Source organism: Motacilla alba, chromosome 12 (genome assembly GCF_015832195.1).
Source record: "Motacilla alba alba isolate MOTALB_02 chromosome 12, Motacilla_alba_V1.0_pri, whole genome shotgun sequence".
NCBI lineage: Eukaryota > Metazoa > Chordata > Aves > Passeriformes > Motacillidae > Motacilla > Motacilla alba.
The window spans coordinates 17315114-17339991 of NC_052027.1; the positions used below are offsets into that span (position 1 = coordinate 17315114).

The 24878-nt window shown below is 43.5% G+C and overlaps 3 protein-coding genes across 5 annotated transcripts in view; 2 read left to right on the forward strand and 1 right to left on the reverse strand.

Annotated features, from left to right (window-relative positions):
• Window positions 1-4909: 4909 nt before the first annotated feature.
• Window positions 4910-16583, reverse strand: LOC119706043 (ATR interacting protein). Of its 3 annotated transcripts, none has more exons than XM_038149135.1 (13): window positions 16281-16583; window positions 15021-15103; window positions 13839-14009; window positions 13095-13210; window positions 12639-12799; window positions 11570-11668; window positions 10974-11103; window positions 9496-10224; window positions 8825-8967; window positions 7396-7487; window positions 6489-6572; window positions 5965-6211; window positions 4910-5484 (listed from the first exon to the last, which is right to left on the reverse strand). In XM_038149135.1, exons 1-13 carry the CDS (start codon window positions 16555-16557, stop codon window positions 5423-5425), a joined length of 2394 nt encoding a protein of 797 aa, XP_038005063.1. In that variant the 5' UTR covers window positions 16558-16583; the 3' UTR covers window positions 4910-5422. The 3 variants fall into 3 exon arrangements, with proteins under 3 accessions (XP_038005063.1, XP_038005062.1, XP_038005064.1); XM_038149134.1 differs by having other exon boundaries at window positions 15021-15106; XM_038149136.1 differs by lacking the exon at window positions 16281-16583 and adding an exon at window positions 15374-15453 and having other exon boundaries at window positions 15021-15106.
• Window positions 16584-16834: 251 nt separating this feature from the next.
• IPPK (inositol-pentakisphosphate 2-kinase) overlaps window positions 16835-24878 on the forward strand; it is a 50872-nt gene continuing 42828 nt past the window's right edge. Inside the window, exon 1 of the mRNA XM_038148680.1 lies at window positions 16835-17117. Within this exon, the coding sequence (XP_038004608.1) occupies window positions 17109-17117 (9 nt within the window). The 5' untranslated portion in view covers window positions 16835-17108. The remainder of the gene's footprint in view (window positions 17118-24878) is intronic.
• On the forward strand, window positions 19347-21963 carry LOC119705870 (protein BTG1-like). Its single transcript, XM_038148688.1, has 2 exons — window positions 19347-19837; window positions 19959-21963. The coding sequence occupies exons 1-2, from the start codon at window positions 19720-19722 to the stop codon at window positions 20309-20311; spliced, it is 471 nt and encodes a 156-aa protein (XP_038004616.1). The 5' UTR covers window positions 19347-19719; the 3' UTR covers window positions 20312-21963.

The following is a 24878-nucleotide window of genomic DNA, read 5'->3' on the forward strand; positions in this document are numbered from 1 at the left end:
ATTACAGATCACAGCATAAAGCAAGGAACAGTGTAAGCTGCTCAATGATCCTCTGACAGGCTGCTGCCAAGCAAGTCCAAAAGGATTGATTCTAAGGAAGTCTGTAATTTCATTAAAAATATCTTCTCAACCTGTTTAGACTTGTGTGTTGAGTATTGTGCCTCATTCATCACATTGACCAATTCAGCATGAGGTGAGTGATGCTTTCTACTCTGTCTGAAAATGTTTTTGCTGAAGTGTTTGTGTATTTTATAGTTTTGATAAAAATGCTTTAGAAAGGTTGTATTCACACCCCTGACTTATTAGTCTTTCACTTGAAAATATTTTCTTTGAGCAGGTCAAGAGTATTGTTTATATGACACCACGCAGCAGTGAATTGGTGTTTAGTGTATCAGCATTATTATCTTGAATTGCCAGCTACATTCTAATGTAGCATTTAAAAGAAAAAGAAAAGGAGAAAAAATAAAACTAAAAAAAAAACCCACTAACACCCAATCAAAACCCCATAATAATTGGGTAGTTTTGTAGTGTTACTCCTTGATTTTGTTGGAGTCTCAGCTACAGGCTGATAGTGTGTTGGAGATGCAACATAAATAATTTCACTTCCAATTTAATTTCATATTTTCTCTTAGTTGACTGGGGCCAGCAGACAAAATGCATGCTCCTCAAAACCTAAATCTAGAAAACATGTAATTAATGTTTGGGCTAGAAATGACACCAGGAAATTGCAGTTATTTGTGATGATTTTGTTGGCACTGCTTTTTAGTTCATCTATTTCTGTTTTCTCATGACTTTTAGCAGGTGTACCTGTGCAGTATGGCTGAGTTTGAGAAGTGACAGGCAGAGAAATGCTCAGAGGAAAGCTGTGTGCCTTCCCCTCTCTCTGCACAGAGGGCTGAGGAGCAGAACCGGGGTTTTGATTAAAACCTGCAGATTCCCTTAAAGAGCACAGAGGGTTTCAAAGGTACCTTCACCCTTTATTGCAGCAAATGGTTGTATAGGAGAGCAATGGGCTGAAGTGAAAGCTGAGAGCCCAGGGTTAGGTGAGGAATATTGCTGGTTATGTTTTCGTAATGTTTAATCAGCAGTTGTCTATGGTAGTGTGAATTTTTCCAGAACTGAACTTGGCATGCATTAAAAACTCATGGCAGAGTTGTGTGGGAAGAGCTGGACACACAGGAGGGGAAAAACTTCAGTTATTGCCAAACAAGCAATTCTTGCCTGTTTTATTTTTTCCAAGTATGGAAACTCAGTATCATATCTCAGCACTTGTAATAACTCACCAGATGTGCTTTAGCCAGTGGTTTGGGGCCTGTTTTTTTCTCTCTGGTTATTATTTGACCTTATCTAGTCATTTTTAGGTGCCAGGCCTGTACCACAGGAACCTGGTCAGATTTACAGCTTTTCAGTGAGCCATATAGGAGGGGGAACAGTGCACGAGTTAAACCTGAAAGGTGAGAGAAAGCTGAAGAAAATGTTACTTTATCCTTTCAAGAGCTCAGGCCTCTGCACTGATGGAATTGTGTCCTCTGCAAAGGCAGCCCCCCTCAGACCCAGTTAGCCATTATAAAATAACTTCTGATATCCCATTTCCCTTACTTCACTCAAAAAAACTTTTAAACCAGCTACAGCAGCCTTTTCATTTTAACACTTGTTCCTGCAGTGGGATTTGTGGTTCACTCTCTGGTACCTTGTCCCTGGAATCAGGTAGGTGTCATTCTCAGACTGTTGGACAGGGGTTGCAGCTCAGCTGTGCTGAGGTTCTTTAGCAAAACAGATTGTTCATTCTGGACACACCAACCTACAACATGATTCATGCATAGATTAAAACATGACTGTTTGTGTTACCTCTGTTAGGACACTCTATAGGCACTGGTTATTACATTCTGAACATAAAGTGGCAATTTCCTCTGGATATTTTCAAAAGCAGGTTAGCCTTTGAGCAACTATTGCACTGACATGCTTGAGGACTGTTTTCAAATTAGTCCAGGCTCAGCAGTGCTGGCAGTCACACTTCAGGTGTGAAGGTGTTGGCCCTTGCTCTTGGAAGCACTCTGATAAAACTTCAGCCACAGTGGGTTTGTAGAGATCACAGATCACCTTTTCTTATCAATCTGCTAAATTACAATCAACAATGTACATTTTTTAACAATTTACTCTGGAAGTGGAAGTTTGCATTTGCTGTTGCATTCACAGCAGATAACGCAGTCTCTGCAGGCAGAACTGCTGCATTTTACCCAAATTGTAACCATTTGACCATTATAGCCATAAATAATACTGCAGACTGTAACAAAAACATTCAGGGTTAGGATGACTTCGTTCCAATTGTTTAGCACAGGCTTTTAAGCAGTAGCTCACTCATGGGATTAATATGAATGAACTCAAGTCAGAGATGTTGTGTGCTACAGGAAGAGGTATTTTGTATTTGCCATCTTCACCCATGTCAGCTTGGTTTAAAAAGATGGGGTTTTGAGGCCTGACATGACACAAAGCAGTTGTCTGGCTTCTCTGGGAGTTTGTTTCAGTTGGGGGTTGGATGAGCTGCAGAGGCCCCTTCCAGCCTCACCAAGTCATTGATCTGCGAGGTGTGGAATTGAGCAAGGTTTCATTGAGCAGGAAAAAGCAGCTCTGGTGAGCTCAGCTTTCAGCCAGGGGGAAACCCTTGCCATCCCCAGGGGCAAGGAAGCAGACGGGTGGCTGCTGCTGGGGAATGTGATTATTGTGTGTAGAACATGCCTCGTTCTTTGCTCAGCACTTCATTGTTCAGTCTTGTGCCTGTGCTTCATGCCAGAGTAAATTGCTTTTCTCAGTTAATACAGAGGCACAGCTTATCTGTAACATGGTGGGGAAATGAAAAGCTGCTATGGTGGGAATTCTTCAGGGAGTGAAGAACTGATGATGAGGGATATGATGAGCTGTTCCATACATAATTGGATCTTTTTAATCCTGAGAAAAATTCCAGGAGAAAGTAAAAAGGGAAGAATTGCTGAAGGTCAGCACGATCCTAAAATAATCCTGACAAGGTTGATCACTGTAAATGTCTTTAATAATTATGGAGGTTCTGTAAGCATATTTCTTTTTGCCTTTTCTCTTTAGGAGTACAGCCTCATTTTTCCTTAGGAATGTGAACACACAATGCCTTCCATTTTAAAAGCTGTGGTTTAATTTCACAATAACATGATGTTACTGTGATTCCTGCCAGTCAAAGTGTAGGGGATTGGATCTGGTTGGTGTGTGGAGCCTGGGTTGTACTACTTTAAAGTCCAGAGGTGGGAGAAAACTCGATGAGAATGCGAATGTACATGTTTGGGTGTTGTCTGTTAGAGGGGGTGGATGGGAAGGGATGCAGAGCCAGGAGAGAACAGTTAAGAGTTTTCCTACCAGTTTTTTTTCCACAGATAACTCATCTGTTTATATAAAGTTTAGCAATAATCCACTTCTCCCTTTTTCCAAGCTGCCATACACACACCCTTTAGATGAAGCCAGGATTTTTTTTAAGGAACTTTTTGTAACTGGATTGCTCCAGCAGTTTGGGATTCCTTAGGGAACTGTTTTTTGTCCAAGTTCTTAACAGTTCATTTGGACTGTTCACCCAGATGGGTTAAACATCTCTCTATAAACTCAAATTGTTTAGAGAAATTAAGTGATGAGAACTGTTGAAAATGGATGATCACTGCATTTTGGGATATCTGAGGTACTGTGACTGTCATATTTTTGCTAGAACAGCTCTGAGCTTAAGGAATTATCTTAATGTTTATTTTGGTTTTGAGGACAGAAAGGGCTTTTATAAGCACTTTCCAGGTCTTCTCTCTAATCCCAAAGACCAGGAAATGTTGTTTGGTGGTTGCTTTTCCTTTTTGGTGGGTTTTTTTTAATTGCTTTGTTTATTTGCTTATTTATTTATTTTACATGGGCAAGTGAAATCTTTTTTGTCACACCAATAAATGCAGCTTGTCTTGTCCAGGGCCTGGTGAGAGTTCCAGGGCTGTGACCATGCAAGCACACACAGACTTGGAAGCCTTTGCTGCTCTGTGCCTGTGCATCCTTCCTTAGTGCATTTCAGCAGGAACATGGCAGTTTTCCAGATGCTACAGGGGACTTGAAACCTGTTACTGAGAGGAGCAGCTGGCAGCTTGTGTTTCACAGAAATGACCTGGCCCTGCCTGGTGCAGCTGCTGCTCAGAGAAGAGGAGGCTGAGCCCAGGCTGGGGAGAAGAAGGAGCTTTGGCCCTCTGGAGGTGCTGGATTATTATCCCAGTTCTTCCTGCATAGGCATTTCTAGGAAAGTTCTCTTCCAAAGCAAGAGCCACGCCAGGAGCTTGCTGAGCACACTGGAGTGGGCTCTTTGCTGCAGGGCAGGTCTCTTTGGGCATGACCAGAGAACAGAATGTCTCCCAGTTTTCCAAAGGCTTCCTTCCCACTCTTATACAGTCTCCTGTCATCCTGGTTCCTGGATCCAGGCTTGTTCTTAACCAAGTTCCTGTTGAAAATGGAAAAGAGCTCTCCCATCTAAACACACACCTGTGGGCTCATTTTAATAACTCACTTCCCTTTTTAGGGTCTAAGGCTCAGCTGATGACCTGCAGCCCAGTGTGACAGTGAGTGAGGGTCATGCCCCTTTCAAAGGGTGGGGCAGCAGGCAGCTCTTCCTCCAACCTTTGGTGCTGAATCCTAGCAATGAGAGGCTCCTTCATCTTCCTCGTGACCAAAAATCCCAGTCATTCTGCACACATTTAAACATCCTTCTGTTGCCCAGGATGCAACCCTCAACAGTACCATCTTACTCTTTTAAGGGGAATTGTAAGTTCTAGTATTGTTTGTTTTGGCGTCTCAGTAATTAGTCTTTCAGGAGATTGATGAAATGGAGCTCAGATGACCAATCCTCAGCAAGAAATTCAAAGCCCTGTAGTGAACTGCCAATTCTTAAGTTATTTCTAGAAGGATTTTTAAAATCATCATAAACTGTTTACTAATATCAACAATATGAAAATTCTGGAAGTCACACAAGGAAGTGGTACAGCTACAAAAGACACAAGGGTGTTCAAAAGGCTTTCATATGAATGCAGTGATGCCAAACACCTTGGCACATTCAGCACCATAAATTCAGCTGTAGTCACAGGAAAATGGAGAATAGAGAGAAATTTCCATTGCATTCACAGTGGTTTCATACAGGATGGAATTCATAACCAGAACCAGTCATGAGCCATTGAGTGAGTTTGCACAGCAGTATCACTCTCATCAAAATTCCTTTGCTTTCAGCTACATTTAGATAGCACTGAAACAATTACAACAGAGAAATGTGTCTTAGTTGTGCTGTGTTTGAGTGCAACCCAAGATTATCATTTGAAAGGATGATTCAAAGTTCCCATCTACATTGGCAATGATGATTCGGATGAGGAAGGACTGAGATCTTTGCTGTTGGCTAGCTGGAGTCTGTTCCTTGCTCTTCTGGCTCAGGAGGATACAATTCATCCAAAATCAGCTCTGCAACAAAAAATAATGTTTCAGAGAATTACTTTTCCCCCGGCTTCATACAGTATAATTATAGCTGGTATCTGCATTTTGGAACATACTGATGGTAGAAGACTACAGCAAATAAAATTTTTGAAAGTTCCATGCAAACAGGTCTTTAGATTTGTGTTTTGTCACACAAACTTCTCCCCTTCTTTTCTTTAATGCCTTTTTTAGGGACACATTCCACTATCCCAGGTCGCTCCAAGCCCCATCCAGGCTGGCCTTGGATGCTTCGAGGAACAGGACAGCCACAGCTTCTCTGGGCACCCTATGCCAGGGCCTCCCCACCCTCACAGGGAAGAATTTCTTCCCAATATCCAATCTAAACTGCCTCTGGAGCTCTGAGCAACAACCAGCTGTGGTACTTGTTAAAAGAGAAAAGTTACAGAAGTGAAATTTTTATTTCTGCAACATGGAAAAAAAAAATCAACAAATTTGACAGATTTTTACCTTCAGAGGCGCTCAGTTTTTGAGTCTTTTTGAGAATGGCTCTTATGCCTGGCATGGCTTGGTCATATTGATGGAGAACTTCTAGACAGTGTTCATGGAACAGTTTATCTTTCTGAGCCAGGCTGTGCAAGAGTAAAACAGCATCCCGTAAAAACTGAATAACTCGTTCCCTGTGTGCACACAGGCGGGTCTCAGATCTAATCTTCATCCACTGTCTGTGCAGCATCACAATTAGTGCCTTCACCACCTGCAAGAGGAAAAACAGTGCCTCAACACACAAAGCAAAAATACAGGAGCAGCAAACTTATTTCAATAGGAACTTTACTGCTTAATCTCTTCAAACTTTCAAATTTCAGGATGTTTTCTAGCAAGCCAAAGCAAGCTTCCTAGAAGGTGGCATCCTCTAAAGTACAGGACGCTTGTGTTTCTCTACAGCAAAAAAATCAAAGGGGCAAAAAGCAATTTCAGCATTGAGTGCTTGAAACTTGTCAGCAGGTTAAGCTGGGGGAGTGTGGTGAACATACCTCGAGGTAGCACTGACAGTCTGTGCCAGGAGATAAAACTGCTGGTCTGGAGCACCACATGCAGCGTGCCAGGAGCCTCACTGTCTGTTACAAACACAGGCTGTGTTAGAGTGAGAGCCAAGTTATGATAATTCAGTGCTAGTTTCAAATAGTCTTGGGGTATTTTTTTCCTCCTAACAGCTGCCTTTTATCCTCAAAGTTGTACAAGCTTTTTTCCCTGCAACACTTCATAGACAGAGTTTGCCTTGCACAGAAACTTTCTCAACTTTCTGACGAGTGAGGCTGACAAGGTCAGTGGCCTGTAATTCACTGCATACAAATAATGTGTTTACACTTAATATAACAGTGCAGGTGGGGTAATGGAAAGGGTTCAAAATCCTTTAAAATGAGGGGAGTAAATAGAACCTCAAACAAGTCTGTTGTCACTTCTGTCTGTACAAACAACACAAATAAGGTTTAAAAGCTATTCTCTATATATAACCATGACTGTTAAACAGCAAGGTAGCATTCCCATTGAATGCCAGGAATATAAATCCTAAATCATGACAGAATGTAATAAATGTAACAAATACAATCAAAATGAAATGCAAATCTTGCTTCTTTTTACTCTTCTATTGCTCTAAAAGCAACATAAAGCTTAGTGCTGAACATCTGCAGCCATCCCTTGGTTTTTTCAGTGACTTGAAAGGCTATTATGACCAATGGTCTCTTCAAGGATAGTTACTGACTCAGTTTCAAACACGTCCTTTCAAAAATTAATGTAATCCCTTACTGCAAGCTCATACTTGTAGTTTTGTATTTCAGCTAGAGAAAGAACTTGTTTTCACACGATTTGTGCACTATCCTGCTCCTCCCACTCCCCCAGCTGGAAAGAGAAGGAAAGAGCACACGGACACTCAGTGGTTACCTCTTGCTCCAGCTGAAGCCAAAGCATTTCAGATGCTGATTTATCTGGTCTTGATGTTATGTACGTGTAGAGTGCAAGGAGAAGACAGGTGTCTGAAACAGAGAGATCTTTGTTCTTTTTCCAACCAGCCACTTGTTCGTGACAAAAATTAATTCTATCAGGCAAGAAAACATTTTGAGTTCTGTCCTAGGGCTCATGCTACAGGCTCAGCTTCTTGTATCGCTTCCCACATCTTCAGCAGTGCTGAGGGAATTGGTATCCCTAAGCCTTGTATTTGCCTTTGTGGTAATCCTGTCCTGGTTCATTCATAAGGAACTGAACAGAGATCATTTGTCAGGCAGGGTACTAGAATCTCAGAGCAGTGCCATGAGCACAGATAAATTTAACTTCAAAACTCCTCAAAAGCCCCTTTTTCTTCATCAACCTTAAATACACAATCTAGAAAGTGATTTTAAAATGGCTATCCAAAGCACTGCTTGTAGACAGATACCACAAGACAAATGCTCTCCAAATCATTAGCAGAAAACAAGTTTACAGGTAACAGAGCAGGCTTTTTGCCTTCTGGGGTTTCAGCACCTCGGAGCAAGGCCTGTTAGCATTACTGTTCACAGAATCACAGAATCACAGAATTTTTAGGTTGGAAGGGACCTTTAAGATCATCGAGTCCAACCCATGTTCTAACACCTCAACTACATCATGGCACCAAGTGCCACATCCAGACTTTTTTTAAACACATCCAGGGATGGTGACTCCACCACCTCCCTGGGCAGATGATTCCAGTATTTGACCACTCTTTCTGTGAAAAACTTCCTCCTTAATTCTAGCCTGTATCTCCCTTGGCACAGCTTGAGACTGTGTCCTCTTGTTCTGTCTGTGGTTGCCCGGAGAAAGAGACGACCCCCAGCTCAGCACAGCCACCCTTCAGGAAGCTGCAGAGAGTGATAAGGTCACCTCTGAGTCGCCTTTTCTCCAGGCTAAACAACCCCAGCTCCCTCAGTCATTCTTCACACAGCTTGTGTTCCAAGCCCCTCACCAGCCTTGTTGCTCTCCTCAAGCCTCTCAACGTCCCTCCTAAACTGAGGGGCCCAGAACTGGACACGATACTCAAGGTGTGGCCTCACCAGTGCCAAGTACAGGGGAAGAATGACCTCCCTGCTCCTGCTGGCCACACCATTCCTGATACTGGCCAGGATGCCCTTGGCCTTCTTGGCCACCTGGGCACACTGCTGGCTCATGTTCAGCCTGCTGTCAACCAGCACCCCCAGGTCCCTTTCCACCTGAGCACTGTCCAGCCACACCGTCCCCAGCCTGTAACGCTGCAGGGGGTTATTGTGGCCAAAGTGCAGGACTCGGCACTTGGACTTACTGAACTTCATCCTATTAGATTCTGCTAGTCACGGTAACAGTTCTGTGTCCTGCAGTCTTTTACCTGAGTGAGAGCAGAGTTGAGCAACCAGCAGGTGGTGCTGAGCGAGAGCAGCCAGCAGCCTCGCGGTCAGGAGCGCGGCAGGCAGAGGGCTCTCGGGCCGCAGGCAGCGCTGCAGCACCTGGCCACTCAGTAAGTGCTGGAAACTTCAAAACAAAACTGCGTTAGAAAAGGGAAGTGCACTTACAAGTCGGAAATACACTATTTTTTGTAGACAGTAGTATCATAATTTGTGCCTTTTAAGCTATTCAGATCTCAAATTATCTGTCATAAATACAAAGTATGCTGGAAAACATTGTTACTTTGGCAGTCACTCTGCAATTCACACTGGCAGTTTTACCTGCCAGAATGAGATCCTGTGCTTTCCTTCCTTATGCACGTCCCAGCAATCACAAAAACCCCAAAATGAATGTTACAAAGCTTCTTCACTTTCAATGAGGCAACAGCATCTGCTTCATCAGTAAACCTTGTTGCTGATCAGGGATGATCATTATACTCATTAACAGCAAAAGCAGTAGAAAGATTCTCAGCTGCCTCTCAAATATGATCTGAGGCGTGGTTTCTCTCATACATAGCACAACTTCTAGTGGAAGCTGCCCAGATGAGTTTTATTAGAGAATGAAAACTGCTAAAAAACAGACTATGAAATAATTTTAAAGCTATTACTGACTTACTTTATTAACAAGTCCATAGTTGAATTTTCAGCTAATTTTACCAAAACCTTTAGGCTTTGCCTCAGGATATTGTCAGTCTGGGAACCCCTTGCAGCAGAAAAAGCTAAAATCTGGAGCAGCTTTTTAAACAAAGAATGTTGAGCTCCATCAGTACTGGGAGGATCCTCTGGATCAGCCAGCCCTCCTCGTGTCCTGCTGTCTTCTTTATTGTCACACTGATTGTCACACAACACATTTTTGTCCATCTTGGAAACCTGTTCATCTCCAGCAGCAGAACTGTTTTCCATTTCAGCAGACAGCAACGTGTGGACAACATCCGCGCTGTAGAACACCAGATAATAAAGGATCCCCAGTGATACAAGAGTTGTTTCTTCACGGGACAACCTGAAGTCCTCCTTGCCTGACCCCGTGTTTGTGCTGGCTCTGGAAGCAGCAGCTGGGTGGGTCCCACAAGCTCCGTTGCCTGGCGTGTCCCCGAGCTGCTCTGCTTGGCAGAAAGCTCCAATGTGGTGCTCCACCAAGGGCAGGAGATGCACAGCACCCTGGATCCTGCTCTGTGTGAGGGGCAGGAGCCCTCCCTGGCCTTCTGCTGGGCTTCCCTCAGATAATCCTTCATCCAGAGCAATCAAGTTCAGTCCTGTTATTGCCAGTTTTTGAGCTTCTTGCAGGGATACAAGAGGAGCAATTCCTTCTTGAGTTGTCCTGCTGCTGGGGAGTTGTGTGGGCTTCCTGTCCAAACAGAAGCAAAAGGGAAATGCTTTACATTAAAAGGCAGAGAACAGACTTGAAATCCAAGTTACCCATATTATGAATTGAATAATAGAAAGGCCAGAGTACTAAGAGATGTGTGTTTCCAATATAGGAAATGAAGGGGGGAAAAACATCATCCTATTCCTTGATGCCTGCATGGAAGAGCCATTTCAAAGCATTCTAGATTTCATTATTAATACAATAACCTATCTGAAAAGCAACGGTATTTCAGGTATTAATTCTGTGAAGTTAAAAACTATTATAATTCATATCCAATCTTCATATTTAAAATGCTTTACCAGGAAATATATTTATATCTTGGAAGGTTGCACACCAATTGTACATTACAATTTGAACACGGTTTATATTTTGAAGATACAAAACCAACTTTTTAATCACATCTTCAGCATTTTCTTCCCCCTTAACTCATGATCATGTTTCTGTGCTCCCCTCACTGCTGCTAACAAGCTGCTAACAGCTACTCCCATGTTTAGTTCTGTGCCTTCCCCTAACAGATAATTAACCTAATTTATTTTTAAGGATGTTCCAGTGCTTAGTCTCTGTGATAATCACAGATACAGAATGCTGTTCCAAATTTTGCACTAAATGGCCTGAGCAGAGCATGATTTACCACAGGGAATGAGCTGTCCTGCATGATCAAGTGTTTCTTAGTACAGAGAATGCCACCGTGCTGAACATGGCAGTTTAACAAATGAAATAAAACTTACGTATCCAAAGAGTTGGGTGGCAACACAGCTCCAGGTAGAGGCTCGGAGTTGCTACTGAGAAGGTGGTAGAAACCTAGAAGTGACCCAGGGACTATGGGCTGCTTCATCAGTGCATTCAGCAAGATAGAACCTGGAAGGATACAGATTTTTCTTTGGAGAAGATTTGCCATCACCAACAACAAAAAAATCAGTATTTCAGAAGATCAGCCTTATGTGAGAGTGCTCGCAACCTCAAATTTGGTTTGGTTTTTTCATTATGAATCTTCTTTCTCAACAGGAGGATGATTTTCAGAAAAATTAATTTTAGATATTTAAATACAAACCGAGTTATATTTAGAGATATTTTAATTATGATCCCATATTTGCAAAAAAGCTTGAGCCAAGTGATCACATATCCCAGCTGTTCCGGTGACTTGCCCTCCATTTTCTACTCCAGATGTTGAAATTATGTGATGTAATTCCACTGCCAACTGTGACTAAGATAGCACCCGAAAGAATTTTTGGAGCTGACTGCTGAAAATGCTTTCCAGTGTTTTGGGGTTTTTTTAAGGTACATTTTCCCTGGTTTTATTTCTGCATTACCAGAATGATATTACCTTGTGTTTTTCGTCTGGGGACAGACTTGTAGGAACCATTTTTTCCTGTTGCTTTGTGCTGCTTCAGGGATGAAACTTCAGGATGGGTTATCTTCCTGTCTGAAACAAACAGGGAGTGGGAGAACACAGATCTGCACCCATCCTGTACACACAGCCACAGTGTTAGATAATCTTTTAACCATCTCTGTATGTCACAATTACTAAGCAAACCAAGGCCAAATGCCTTGCAGAGTTCAGAAAAAAAGTAAACAAATGCATTTTTTCAAACAAATAGGCATATGAGTATTGTTACCATAACAAACAATAGCAATAATGCTTTCAGGCTACTGCATTTTTCTTTTTGCTGGAGTTCCTACTGCCCATATTTTTAGAATGAACATTGTAACTGACAGCAACATCTCAGATTTTTCATGACTCTTCCAGTAAGGATTAGTTGATGATATCCACATTTCTTACATTTATTATTTCCCATTGCTATAAAACAACCACTACTTTTGTTATATATTATAGCAATCTTCAAATATATGCAGATACGAATTTCCTCAGGTTTACTCAATGAATTTCAAGATAGAATTTTGTGAGAATTACTGCCCCATATATAAAAGAGGAAATGAATACATTGTTTCAGTTGCTTCTTTAAATATGGCTAAATATGTACTCTTGAAAATCCAACCCCCAAAACGCTAGAACAAGAATACAAAACATGCATTACCTGACTAGCAGACCAAGGAATAGGCAAATTATTTCCTATCCTTTATGCAATGAGAAAAGACAGATCAACAATTTGGATGTTTTAGTTCATCACACAATGAAGTTTTTTATTGCAGCCATTGGCCACTTCATCATTGCCACCTTGGCATCTGGTACTAAGGTATGAATTAAAATGATCTTCATGCAAATTTCAGTCATGGCTATTTAACTCCAGTTGGTATAAAGAGGAAAAAAAACCACTAACCAAAACCAAAATAAATAACTGTGAACTGACTGCAACTGTTCAGTCACAAAATACTTCTCTAATGTAGAATGTTCATATGTAGCTAAAAATGCTGCAAGCTGTACATGGGCTTACCTTCTTTGATTGAAGTAGTCAGGGCCATCAAATTTCCTGAAGAACTCGATGGCCTAGTGGATGTTTCAGCATTGAAGGATTCCTTTGTAGGAAAAGATCTTCTTTCTGGCTGTGGAGAACATCCTTCTGATTTCACTTGGACCACAAGATTCTTTTTAGGGCTAAGATAAAAAGACAAATCAGTATTTCTTTTGTAATTATTCTATTAAACAACAGTCTATTTTTATTGCACTGTTTGATGTTTTGGAGATACTTCACTATTAACTCTCTGAATTTCTGTCACAGATACAAGGAAAGCTCTTCTCTGAGCAAATTCCATAGATGTTGTCAGACTTTTTAGTTGTATTTTTTATAAGATAATAGATCTTAGAGTCACAGGAAGAAAGAAAACCTCTTCAATAGTTTAAACACATGTATTGCAAAAATGAACACAAATTCCTTTTCCAACCCCCCTACCTTGTTGTTGGAACTGCCTGAGAAAGGTGTTTGTTTCTTTCACAGTTCTGAAGTCGTGTTCTTAATTCATTCATTTCTGCATCCTTGAACTGCAGCTCGGAGTGCAGCGACTGCAACTGAGAGAGGAGTTCAGGGCACTTTTACTGTTACCAGTTCAGGAGTGGTGCAACTGCAGAGCAACCGAGTTACCAGGGAGCTCCACAACTGCTTGCTGTGAACTCCAAGATCTCCATTTTTAGGAATGTTAGTCCAGTTAACACTGTCTGAGAGCCATGTGCCAGGAGCTCAGGCAAGAAGCCCTTGCGGGTGGCTAAGACAGAGCAAGTGCCATGCAGAGTGAGGCTCCAGTGAGGCTGCAGAGCCAACTGGGCAAAAGCAGCCACTGTCCTCTTCAGGGCTGCACAGAGATGACTGCAACAAGAACAGCAATCTCATCAGAGCCACAAAGCATGCTCGTTCACTTTGTCCCACTCTAACGTACATTCCAATTGCAAGGTTCTCGGGATGGCTTTAAAAAAGCAAAAGGAAATGAAAACTTCTACTGTCTGAATTTACTCTTTTATTTTGGCACGGGAAAACCCTCAACAAGTTCTTACAAATGTTTTCTTCTAGGTAAGAAAATAAAAGCAAGCATTGTGAAAATTTCACACTAATGTTTTTTCTTTGACTAAATGGTCTGTGACATCATTAAGTCATAAATCAGCATCTGCACATGATCTGCAGGTAACTGACAGATTTACAAACCTTTTTGGAGAACTCTTTTTCTTTTTCAGTCAAAATCTGAGATTTTTGCTGTTCCAGTAGCAGGTATGATCTTTTCTGTTCTTCCATAGCACACTCCATCTGCTGCATTGAGTCACGCAGAATTTTAATTTCTCCATTTTTAGTGAGAATTTCATCCTGCATTTCTTTCAGCTGCAAACAGAGGAGTTACATTAAAGGATGGGTATAGCTAAAAGTATGCATTTGCATCAGTATGTGGTTGAAAATTAGGTGTATTTGTAATTTCTAGGGAGAAAAATGCTCCTGGTAACCCAGCTCAGAAATTCTACACATGTTGCCTCTAATATTTCTCTAATTAAATCAGGTTCAGCTACTGTTTTCTTTAACATAATTGAAAATGATAAGATCATCCTTCTCTTTCCCCTTCTCTGCAATTATGTTTTGGGTTTTGATTTTTTTAAGTGTTCTAGTCACACACATCAGTAACTTAGTCATTGTTTGGATGGTAACAGTGATAATTTAATTACACTACTACATCCATCAGGACAGCCAAGAAGCACTCTAAGACAAGGCAGCACCCCCACACTGAATCTTCATGACACTGAGTCTCTAATACTTCCTGAGCAGCCACTACCACTAGAGACAAGACTTTGGGGAGACAATAAGAAGTTACTCAGAAAAGCAAGAAGAAAAGGTCTGAAAGACACTTCTCTCCAACTGCAAAATAATGATTGAATATCATATATCATGGGTTTGGTGTGCAGGTAGGGGACTCCCTGATAAAGGTGGATATAATAGAGCTGGGAAAGATACAGAGAATGGAGAAAGGGAAACAGAGTATCTTTCCATAAATGACCACCAGAAGCTAAAGAAACATGAAGTCACTTGAAAGTCATGTCACGTTCTCAAACCTTTTCAGTTGAACAAAACTCGGGCTGACAGAGCAGAGAAATTATTTGATAGGGAACAAATAAAAGTGAAAAATTAGCACTTGCTAATCTGAAATGACCAAGAAATAAAATATTGCTCTCACTCTTTAGTATTACTAGACCTGTTTCTAGTACAATGATTTTAACACACCCCTGGATTACAAAGATTATTGATCGCCTTGATTAGAATTAAATGCTTGGGACTGGATTTATCCCACCTTTCACTTGTTCCTATCAAAAATGTGATATTTAGGGAAGGGAGGATATTGCCAACCTTCTGTTTGACTTCTTCATGCTGTGTCTGCAGCACTTCAAACTGGAATGCATCTCTCATCAGACCATCTTCCGCTCTGCTTCCTGCTGCAGGAAAAAGCCACAATCTGAAGCCCAGGTGATGAATGTGCATCACTGGTGACTCAGCACCAAGGGTTTGATATTTGTCATTGCAACATCTGAATATCTTAGTATTTTACTGCAGTTACAAACAGGTAAACTGCCTCGTCCAGCCAGCACAGGAACACTGCTAGTGCTTGTGCATCAACTCTTATAACAGAATCGCCCTGCCCCTTCAAATTTCTAATCACAGAATGGCTTGGGTTGAAAGGGACCTTAAACATCATCTCATATCTTAAACCAGCAAGGTGACCCACAGCAAAAGCAAACATTTCTTCTGAGATAACTTCAATTAATGCACAAACCAGTGCTCACTGAAATTCACCTGGAGAGGTGACAGATGTCAGGGTTGCTACAACACACTTAGATTATTCAAGCTCTAAGGTACATTATGAAGAAACCTCAGCTTTTGTTTCTTTCAAAGTAAACCTGAAACTCAGCTGTTAAAACAAGGCATGCTATGCATTTATTAGTGGAAATTAAGAGGGGAAAAAAATCTGAAAGCCAAGATGCTACCAGAATATGATACCAAAAGCATGCTGAAAGTTTAGGAAACTCGGGGTTTTTATTTGGCAGGTTTAACATGCAGCACCCTCCTCCCAGGCTGGCATTACCACACACACCCCCCAAGCACGGGCTCCCGGTGCCGCGACATCAATGCAATGCTCCTGCTGGAATTGCTATTCTCGTTATTCCTCGAATCCCAACCATCCCTCGGACACCGGGGGTACCAGTGGCCAGGGGAACAGGCAGGAGCAATTCCCTTAAGGGAACTTACAAGAAAGACGGAGCAAGTCTATTGACAAGAGCGTGTAGTGACAGGACGAGAGGGAGGGGCTTCACGGTGACGGAGATTTGGGTCAGGTATTAGGAAGGAATTGTTCCCTGGGAGGGTGGGCAGGCCCTGGCACAGGTGCCCAGAGGGGCTGTGGCTGCCCCTGGATCCCTGGCAGTGCCCCAGGCCAGGCTGGACGGGGCTGGAGCAGCCTGGGGCAGTGGAAGGGGTCCCTGCCATGGCAGGGGTGGCGCTGGATGCGCTTTGAGGTCCCTGCCAAACCAGGCCATCCTGAGGTTCCTAAAAGGACACCAAACCCTTCCGCAGCCGCGGGGCAGTGAGGGGCGGCCGCCGGGACACACCGACCTTGCCGCCCGCCCCGGGGCAGCTCCGGGGCTCCCCACGCGTGTCCCGCGGGCGGATCCTGCGACAGCGCCTGCGAGGCCAGGATGTCGATCTGCTCCAGGTCGTCCGCCGTGAAGTCATCACTGTCCCCGAAGGGGTCCACGATTCCGGTCACGACGCTCTTGGGGCGCTTGTGCGGGGGAAGGACGTTCCGGAGCGCCGGCGGGGCGGCCGCGGCGCCGCTGTCCCCGCAGAGCGCGGGGCCGCTCCGCTTGCGCGGCCCGGGCAGCGCCGCCATGGCGGCACCGGGACCCGCGCGGCCCACACGGCCACGCCCCCCCGCGCGCCGCGCCGCCCGCCAATCACCGCCGGGCAGCCCTCCCCGCACAGCCAATGGAGTGGCGGCGGCTGCAGAGCCGGCTGTAAGCACCCGCGTGATTGGCCGCGGGCAGCCCAGACGCAAGCGCCTCGCTGATTGGGAGGGAGGGAGGCGGGAAGGATCGTCCCCTCCGCGGTGTGAGGGGAGGCGCTGACGTCAGGGTTTCGAGCGATGACGTCAAACCGGGCGGTGACGTCACTGTAAGGGTTGTCCCGCTGATGTCACACCTAGCTTCATCCCGGGCACGATGGCGTCACACCGCCGCTGGAGGGCGGCTGTGACCCGTCCTGTGCGGCCGCGGTCCTGCCAGCCGCAGGCTCGACTGACCTGGATAAACCGGCACCTCTGAAAGCGCCAGGGAAGTGCAATATTTGCAAAAACCCCACTGTTAAATGCCTGCCGTTAACCTCCTCTGTAATCATATTTGGGCCGCTTTTTAATGGACTGAAAAATCGAGTTTCCAGCTCTGTATGACTCAGGTGAGTGTGAGGCCACAGCTATGTTGATAAACCTTTGAAGAGGAGACTAGATCATAGTCTTGCAGCACATTTTAAAAACAGGGTTACAAATTATTTTCATTTCTACAAATCAGTTTACAAATCCCTTGATGGTCTTTTAAGTGAAAACCACTGTGTCAGTGTGACATATTTCCGTTTCTGTTCGAGAATTCAGATTTCTCTTGTTCATTTCGCTATTGCCCATTACATGCAGGGAAATTAGATTATCACCAGAGGGTAATTTTCTTTATCCCTGCACTGCACGAGCAGCCTGCGAGGAGCAGCAAGGCCCAAAGCAAGCCCTGAGTCGGGTCCTTGCTCCCAGCTCTGCTGAAGAGGCAGCAGGTGATCCCAAAGGAATCATCGGGTGGGAACAGCTGCATTGCTCAGCTCAGGGGCACGCAAAAGGATGGATGCAGTTTTCAGATAGAAACTGCACTTGTAGCACTTTAGTTTTGAGGTGCTGCCTGCAGGTTTTATTATTGTTTCTCCAAGAAGTTGTCTTATCAATTATGTGCCAAACTGGGGAAATTGTGGATGCGTTGATGCTCTAAACACTGAAGGTACCATTGTTTATGCTTGGAATTATTGCTTTTTCCCTTTCTCTAGTGGCAATGGTAACATGATGCTTGTCTTTATAGTCTTGCCATTAAGAAAAGTTTCTTCCTGCTTTTAAGGATGGTTTTATCTCTTCCTGTTTAGAGAGAGATGCTTGGAGGAGATGGAGTAAACCCAACATTTCTTCTTTGGTTTAAAACCTCTCCTGGCAATTTCTAGTGCTCTGTTTCTACTGCTTATGCTTGTAGAGACATGTATTGAGAGCCTAATTTAAGTAATCTGAAAGGAACTGGATTTAGACATTACTTGTTCTTCATTCTGGGTGGGTTTTGTTTGGGTTTTCGTTGTTGTTTGTTTGTTTGGGATTTTTTTGTTGTTGTTTAATAAATTAATAGGATTGCTAGTATTTCTGCTGCTTTTAAATAATAGTATATTGTTTGAGCAGTATTCCTTCAGTTTTTCTGTCTCCTCTTCCTCTAGCTGAAGTTGAGGAAAAATAGAATGGTAGAACACTTGCACAGACTTTATTTTTAACAAGATAAACCGAGATACTGAGTTTGTTTTCCTCCACTCCAGGTGTTCCTGCTAACGAGAAATTGACTTGCAGGGGATTAGAATAGCAACAAAGTCTGAGATGTAGGACTTGCTTCAAACACAGCTGCTCATGGGACCATTTTTGGGCAGGGGATGAAAGTAACACAGTTACAGATCTGCTGATTTCTCTGTGTCTTGCTTACATTGAGTGTTAAATCTGTAACTCCCCGAGGAGAACACAAGAAACCAAAGCGTGAGTTTAGCACTACCTGACAACTGTGGCATCTTTTGATTTTTATAGCCAGAATTTCTTGTTTCATTTGAATATTCCACTAAGGACTAATGGATCCAGGTGTCAGACCTCAATCCATGTGGGCGGTTTTAGCATTGCCATTTGACTCTTGCAGTAGTTTTATCTACCTTTCATTTGCTTGATTCATTTGCTTTCTCCTCTTACCATTGCTTTAGTTTCTCCCTAGCAAGTTGAAACCAGGGCAATTAATGCCTGTCCTGGCTTTAGCAGTATCCTGTTTTACTGACTTAAGAGTAAAATCACTGGGATAACAGGGAATTTGTGCATTTATTCATTTGGGTGCACACGCTGGGGAAGGGGGGAGCTCTTTAGCAGCATTTAGCATTAAGGTTAATAACTTTTGTGTGGATTTGGACAGTTCTTAGTGTTGCTAATGGTATGTTTATTGAAAATGCTAGCAAGAGTTCTGTAACTCAATGCAAGTGTTGTTTCTTCGCCCCTTGTTTCAATGAAGGTGGATGTGAATGTGTTTTGTGTTCTGATTCTCAAAACACTGAGTAAATCAAAACTGAACTGGATGAATGAATCAGTCCTGGTACCAGCAGAGATTAATTTTTTTAGCTTAATTCCTAAAGTACTGAAATGCAAATGAGACTTCAGTGAAAACTTGTCATAATAAAATAGCATCTTGATCCAGACCTGAGAGTGGGTTAGGAGAGCAGTGGTCTGGGTTTCGGGCAAACATCAAGAGTTTTGTCATTTGCTGGTGAGGGAAAGGAAATCCCGCACGTCAAGGCTGACCTCGGAGCTGCGTGTCTGAGATGGAGGGGTTTTAGTCTGCGCTTGCACTGCGTCCCGAGGGAAGGAACCGAGGCGGGGTAGCGGCGCTGTCCGCCCGGAGCGCGGTGGCGATGGAGCTGAGGGAGGGACGAGAGGCCGCCGCCGGCCCGGGGCAGCGCCGAGGCGGGAGCGGGGCCGCGCGTCGCGCCCGTTGATTCCGTTGTGTCGGGGAGCGCCGGGGCCGCGGCCGCCGCTGCCCCCGAGCGCTGCCCGCCGGGCGGGCCGTCCGTGTGTCGGGCCGTCCGTGTGTCGGGCCGTCCGTGCGTCCGCGCCGGTCCCGCCCCGCGGCCGGCACAACAAACCCGCCCCGTCCCGCCCGCGCCGTGCGGCTGCTGCGCGGAGCCGCCCCCGGCCGCGGGGGCCGGGCCGGGCGGCGCTGGCAGCGGGGCCGGGGCGGACATGAGGACCGAGATCTCCACGGCGGCCGCGTTCGTGACCCGCCTCCTGCGGGCCGCCGGCGGGGTCGGCGAGGAGCAGCTGCGGTGCTTCCGCGAGTGCCTGCAGGAGGCGATGCGCGGTGAGTGCCGGGGGGAGGGCGTCCCCTCCATCCGTCCCCTCCATCCCTTCCCTCCGTCCATCCCGCGGGGTCCGGCGGAGCGCAGCCCCGCGCAGAAGCTCCTCTTTGTTCCCTCCCGCAGAGCACTACAAGCACCACTGGTTCCCCCTGGTGCCCTCCAAGGGCTCCGGCTACCGCTGCATCAGGATCAACCATAAGATGGACCCCTTGATAGGAAAGGCGGCGGGGATGATCGGACTGAGCCACGAGAGGCTCTTCCAGCTCTTACCCAGCGAATTAACGCTGTGGGTCGACCCCTTCGAAGTGTCCTATCGCATAGGTGAGGATGGGTCTATCTGTGTGCTGTACGAAAGCCCCCAGCCCGGGGGGAAGGCGGCCAAACAGCTGGCGAGCAGGACCAGCTGCAAGGAGGAGTGGAGAATTGGCAGATCCAGCCCTTCCAAGAGTTACAACATGATGACGGTTTCTAGTTAAAAATGACTCTTCCCTGTACGATGTTGTATGTATCCCAACCTCATGGTAAAGTTAGATGTAACTGAGCTTTTTTGGTTTTATTTTTTTTTTTTCACCCTATAGTCATTAAAGTTGTGGTAGTACTGCCAAATTCTTTGTGGCCAAGGGCTAAATGTATAAAGCAGTTCTTTACACTGCATGTTCCTTTCTGGGTTGTGTCCTGTAAATGCACTGTACAGTTGGTGGATTGTTTTACACATTTATATTTTTGAAAAAGTTCTGCGTATTTGTAATAAAAAGCAATATTGTAGCACTCTTTATGATGGGTTTTAGTCCAAATTAGTACTTGCTAAAAAAACAGTCTGCAATTTGCAGAGCAATAACACAAAGGGGGGTGGGAAACAGATTAACAAACTGCACATAAATCTTTCCAGTGATTTGTCTGCACAGACTTCTCTCAGGGTCATTCAAGTTTGACTGTGAGGCACAAATCACAGAAATAACTCTTTATTTTTTTCCCTTTTCAGAGCATGCATTTATTTGAGGGCTGGGTTCCATCACACCCCAGTATTTTAGCAAAAAGAAGTGGGGAATTAGTTGTCTTCTTATTATCTAGTTATGGGAGTAGAAAAATAAAGACTTGCTTTAAATGCTTCTGACTTGTTTTGGTAGTGTGCTTTTTTGTTTTTGTTTGGGTTTTTGTTTGTTTTGGTCCCCCCCCCCCCCCCCCCCCCAGGCTTTTAACATTGCTCTTAAAGCGTATTCTATCTATTTTTAATAATTGCAGAAAGCTTTGTAGTTAAAGAGGTGTAGCAGTGAATATCCATCTTTTGTTTCAGATCACAACAAAACACTCAGTTTTGGGAAAGCTTGCTGGCTGCCTGTCTTCAGCTGAATAATCTGTGGAGAGCTGGGTGGGTTTTTTAGTACTGAATGGAAGCAAAAGTACTCTTCTAATATTTGATCTATTGCAGAAAAAATAGCTTGAGTTTATAAGGAAATGGAGTTTGGGTTTAAAACTGCAACTTGCACCATGTAGGAAGCTCGAGTGAAAACTATCATCAATGCTGTAACTGCCTTGGCTTTTCTGGAAGGTAAATGCTGCTGTTTCTGGCTTTGAGTTCCTTATTTTTCTCAGGGTCTCTAATACCATTTGAGTACAAGTTTTAGTGAAGGTATCAAATACAGTAGATTTGATGTAATAACAAAATTTTGTGTCGCTGGTTTATGTGGATACTCTCAGTGTTGATATCCCAGTAAAGGATTTAATTTACAGATACTGTGCTTCCTATTCTAAGAAGCAGTGGTTTCTAATTCAGCCATAGGAGGCTGCCTGGCATTGCTGATTTCTGTAGCTGGTGTTGGAGCCCAGTTGAACACTTGATGAAAGGGAGCTTTGTCTGGTGTGAGTATGTCAGCAAAAAAACCCTCCTTGGGCTATGTCAATACCACGGTAGAACACAGAGCGAGGGAAGGGGCAAGTCTGGGCAAACTGGAAAGGGCAGAACTCCAGCTCACAAAGAGGTTTTTTCTTTGTTTGCCTTAGAAAAAGCTGTGGCTTGCTTCTTGCTGTTTGCTTATTATCTGGGAGGCAGGCTTGTCTAGTGGTATTTGTTTAATCTGGGGGAAATGTATGGTGCCATTTTCTTAGTAATTAAAACTCTGTAAAAATTGATTGTGTGTTTCTAGTCTATCACTCCGATAAATGAGTTTCTGGGTTACTTTAACAAATGGGTGTTAAAGGTCTGGTGGCAAATTGCCTTTTTATTAGATAAGATTGGAAATCGGTTTTCATGACGTTGTTTCATTCTCTTGAGGCAGTAACACTTTCCTTTTCCTCTCTGATGAATATTCAGTGTGGGTAATCCTATTTCCTTGGGACCTCTAAGGGATGTATTTGACACATTTATCAGTAATTGAACAGAATAACTTTAAATCTGCTAAGGGTGAGGTGCCTTCTTTGATTAAATTTCATTTGAAAGGTAATTGGCCTTGCTGCACATTATGTTAACAGCCCACTGGAAAAGATGGGTATGAAGTCTTCAGCTTAACAGGAGGTTTTCCATAGCAGGAAACACTTGAAGTGGAATTGAAGATGACCTAGGAGTCAGGATATGATTTCCAGCTGCTGGTGTGGTTTGAGGTGAAGGAGGGTACAGCAGGTTCTTCAGTGTTCTGTTCCTGCCTGGTGTCTGTCCATGTACGAGCAGAGAAGAGCCTGGGTAAATCCAGCCATGATGGATTCTGCTGCTTTTACTAATCCTTCCCTAAGCAATGGGATGTTTCAGATGTTATATAATTCCACATCTCCAGCATCCTCTGCTCTCTGTAGGTTTGATGTCTGTCATTGAATGGGTACTTCCATGCAAGTTAAGTTTCCTGTATTTAAGCTACTGGCATGGAGTTGAAGTCACTCTGCAGGCAAACAGGTGGGGGACACGGGGGGAGTTGAACAAAACCCACTGAAGCAAAGAAAACACTTGAGCTGCAAGTAAACACCCTGTGATATCTGTGCCATCTAGAGCTGCATTCCACTGCTTTAAAAAACGTCAAAAGATGTACTGCCAGCATAAAAGCTGTTCTGAGGGAATAGACTGCTTGGTACTAAGCCAGGGAGGCAGTTATTTGGAGGAGGGAAAGAAAATCAACTTTGTGTTTTCCCTGAAAGGTGATAAGTTTTGTCTTCTGCTGTTGCAACAGATAAGGCAAAATCTTAACATCTTTAAAATGACGCACTTGTCACACAAGGCTGGCCACATCTCATCGGTCATGCCTTAGAACAGACTGGCTTGGATCCTGCAGGAGGGATTAGTGCATGCTGGCCTTCTTGAAGCAGTCAAAATACATGGAGAAGAATCAGTACATGCTTCTTGGGATGAGGAGGGTTAACTATTGGATAACTAAAGCTAAAATGTGTGTGTGGGGGGGAATTGTGCATTTGCCTGTTTCTCCAAAATATTGCCTTGCTGCCAAACTGATTGTCTGAGTGGTGAAATCCACCTGAGACAGAAGGTCCTGCTAGTTTATACAGCCTGACCACTTCTGTACTGCAGTTATGGTGTATCACCCCCTGACTGGATAGCTGAACCTAAGAGCACAGGGATGAATGATTTTGCTGTGAGAACTTCAGGAGATAGGGGGATTGTCTGTGCTTGTTTCAGGTTCTATTACCTTGAGAGCTAGGCACATTAAAACATGAAATTTTGGATGTTTAGGTTTAGTTTCTAACCACTGGTCCTCATTTCCTTATCCTCACGATGAAAGGTTGTGTGTAGCACTTTATATTGCCATCAACTTAAGCCTGTTTTTCGTATTTAAAGGATTAAAGAGATCAAGCTTTTAAAGTTTGAGCATAAATGATTTTCTTTTTAACTGGGATTTGCATACATGCTTTTTGCCAACACTTGTTCCATTTTTAATATGTGCCTGAGAATGTGTTCCCAGGGAATGAGTGCAGTGAACCAACTGATCTGGATCGCTCCGTTCCCACCACGATCTGCTGCTCACCAGCGCTGACAGTGCTGTGAGCTTCACTTCACTGAGAACAATGCACAAGTCCTGACAGAATTGCTAAAATCATGCTGAAATTAACTCCTTTTTCATTCCTTTAACGCGTTCTTCACTGTTATTTTGTCTAGAATGCCACATGTTTTAGGTGAAGTGCCTGGTATAAATCCCAAATAATGAGTTTGTGATTTCTCACATAAAGGACAAATCCCAGGTTTGTTCAGTAGCTTTCTGTACAGCTGGGTTGATTTGCATTAATGAAATTGTTCTCCCTTGAATTATACACTTATGATGAAGTGAATTAATACCTGATACATTAACCTCCTTTTTACTTTTAATCCATGATTAAAAGTCTTTTAAGTCTCCTGCAATTATTTGTTGTTCATTTTTTTACATTAGGACACTTACTCTAGAGAAACTTTCTATCTGTTCCCACATACACTGGAAATAGACATTGGGGTGCCACTGATATCCTAAGGCAGTGCTCTTGGGCATTTTCTAGACTTTGTGGTTATGTTTTTGCCAATGAAACCCTAGCATTTATTATTTTTATATTATCTAGTCTAGTCATAAGTATATTTCCATTATTTTGTCTTCCTTGTGCAGTACAAAGTTATCCACATTACCAAATACAGGTAAACATTACTGATCACTCCCAGCTTTTTGCTGATCCCTTTAGGAATTTTACCATCTTCCTCTTTTCAGAACTAGAATTCATTTAAGTGCTGATGTATCTTAAAAGGTCTTTACCTTTGTGTAATTGGTTTTCTTAGCTATTTGAACCATGGAATTTCCTCTCAAGTTTTTACCTTCCTTCAGATTTTTTACTTCACAATAATTTGTATATGTTGGCTTTTTTCTGTTTCACCTTGGTTTTCTTTAATCACGACTCAGAATTCAGATTTAATTTTAACTTCTGCCTCACATTGTCTCAGTGTAGCAGCCCTCAGCCACCACTTTGGCTGTGTGTGATTCTCCAGGCTGATCCACATTGCCATGGCACAGTGGGAGGATTTGTATTCTTGGGTAGTAGAGGTGTTCTGGTTCCTGACTAATGAGGTTGATACTTCTTTTAAATTAT

Bases quoted from the DNA above. Each gene is read 5' to 3' on its own strand.
- LOC119706043 (XM_038149134.1), bottom strand. From the start codon at position 16,557: ATGGCGGCGCTGCCCGGGCCGCGCAAGCGGAGCGGCCCCGCGCTCTGC. The intron at 13,211-13,838 runs GTTTGTAAATCT...CTCCTCTCTCAG, and splicing joins AAAAAGAGTTCTCCAAAAAG to TTGCAGTCGCTGCACTCCGA. The intron at 7,488-8,824 runs GTAAAAGACTGC...TCTCTGTTTCAG, and splicing joins TCAACTCTGCTCTCACTCAG to ACACCTGTCTTCTCCTTGCA.
- LOC119705870 (XM_038148688.1), top strand. From the start codon at position 19,720: ATGAGGACCGAGATCTCCACGGCGGCCGCGTTCGTGACCCGCCTCCTG. The intron at 19,838-19,958 runs GTGAGTGCCGGG...TCCCTCCCGCAG, and splicing joins CCTGCAGGAGGCGATGCGCG to AGCACTACAAGCACCACTGG.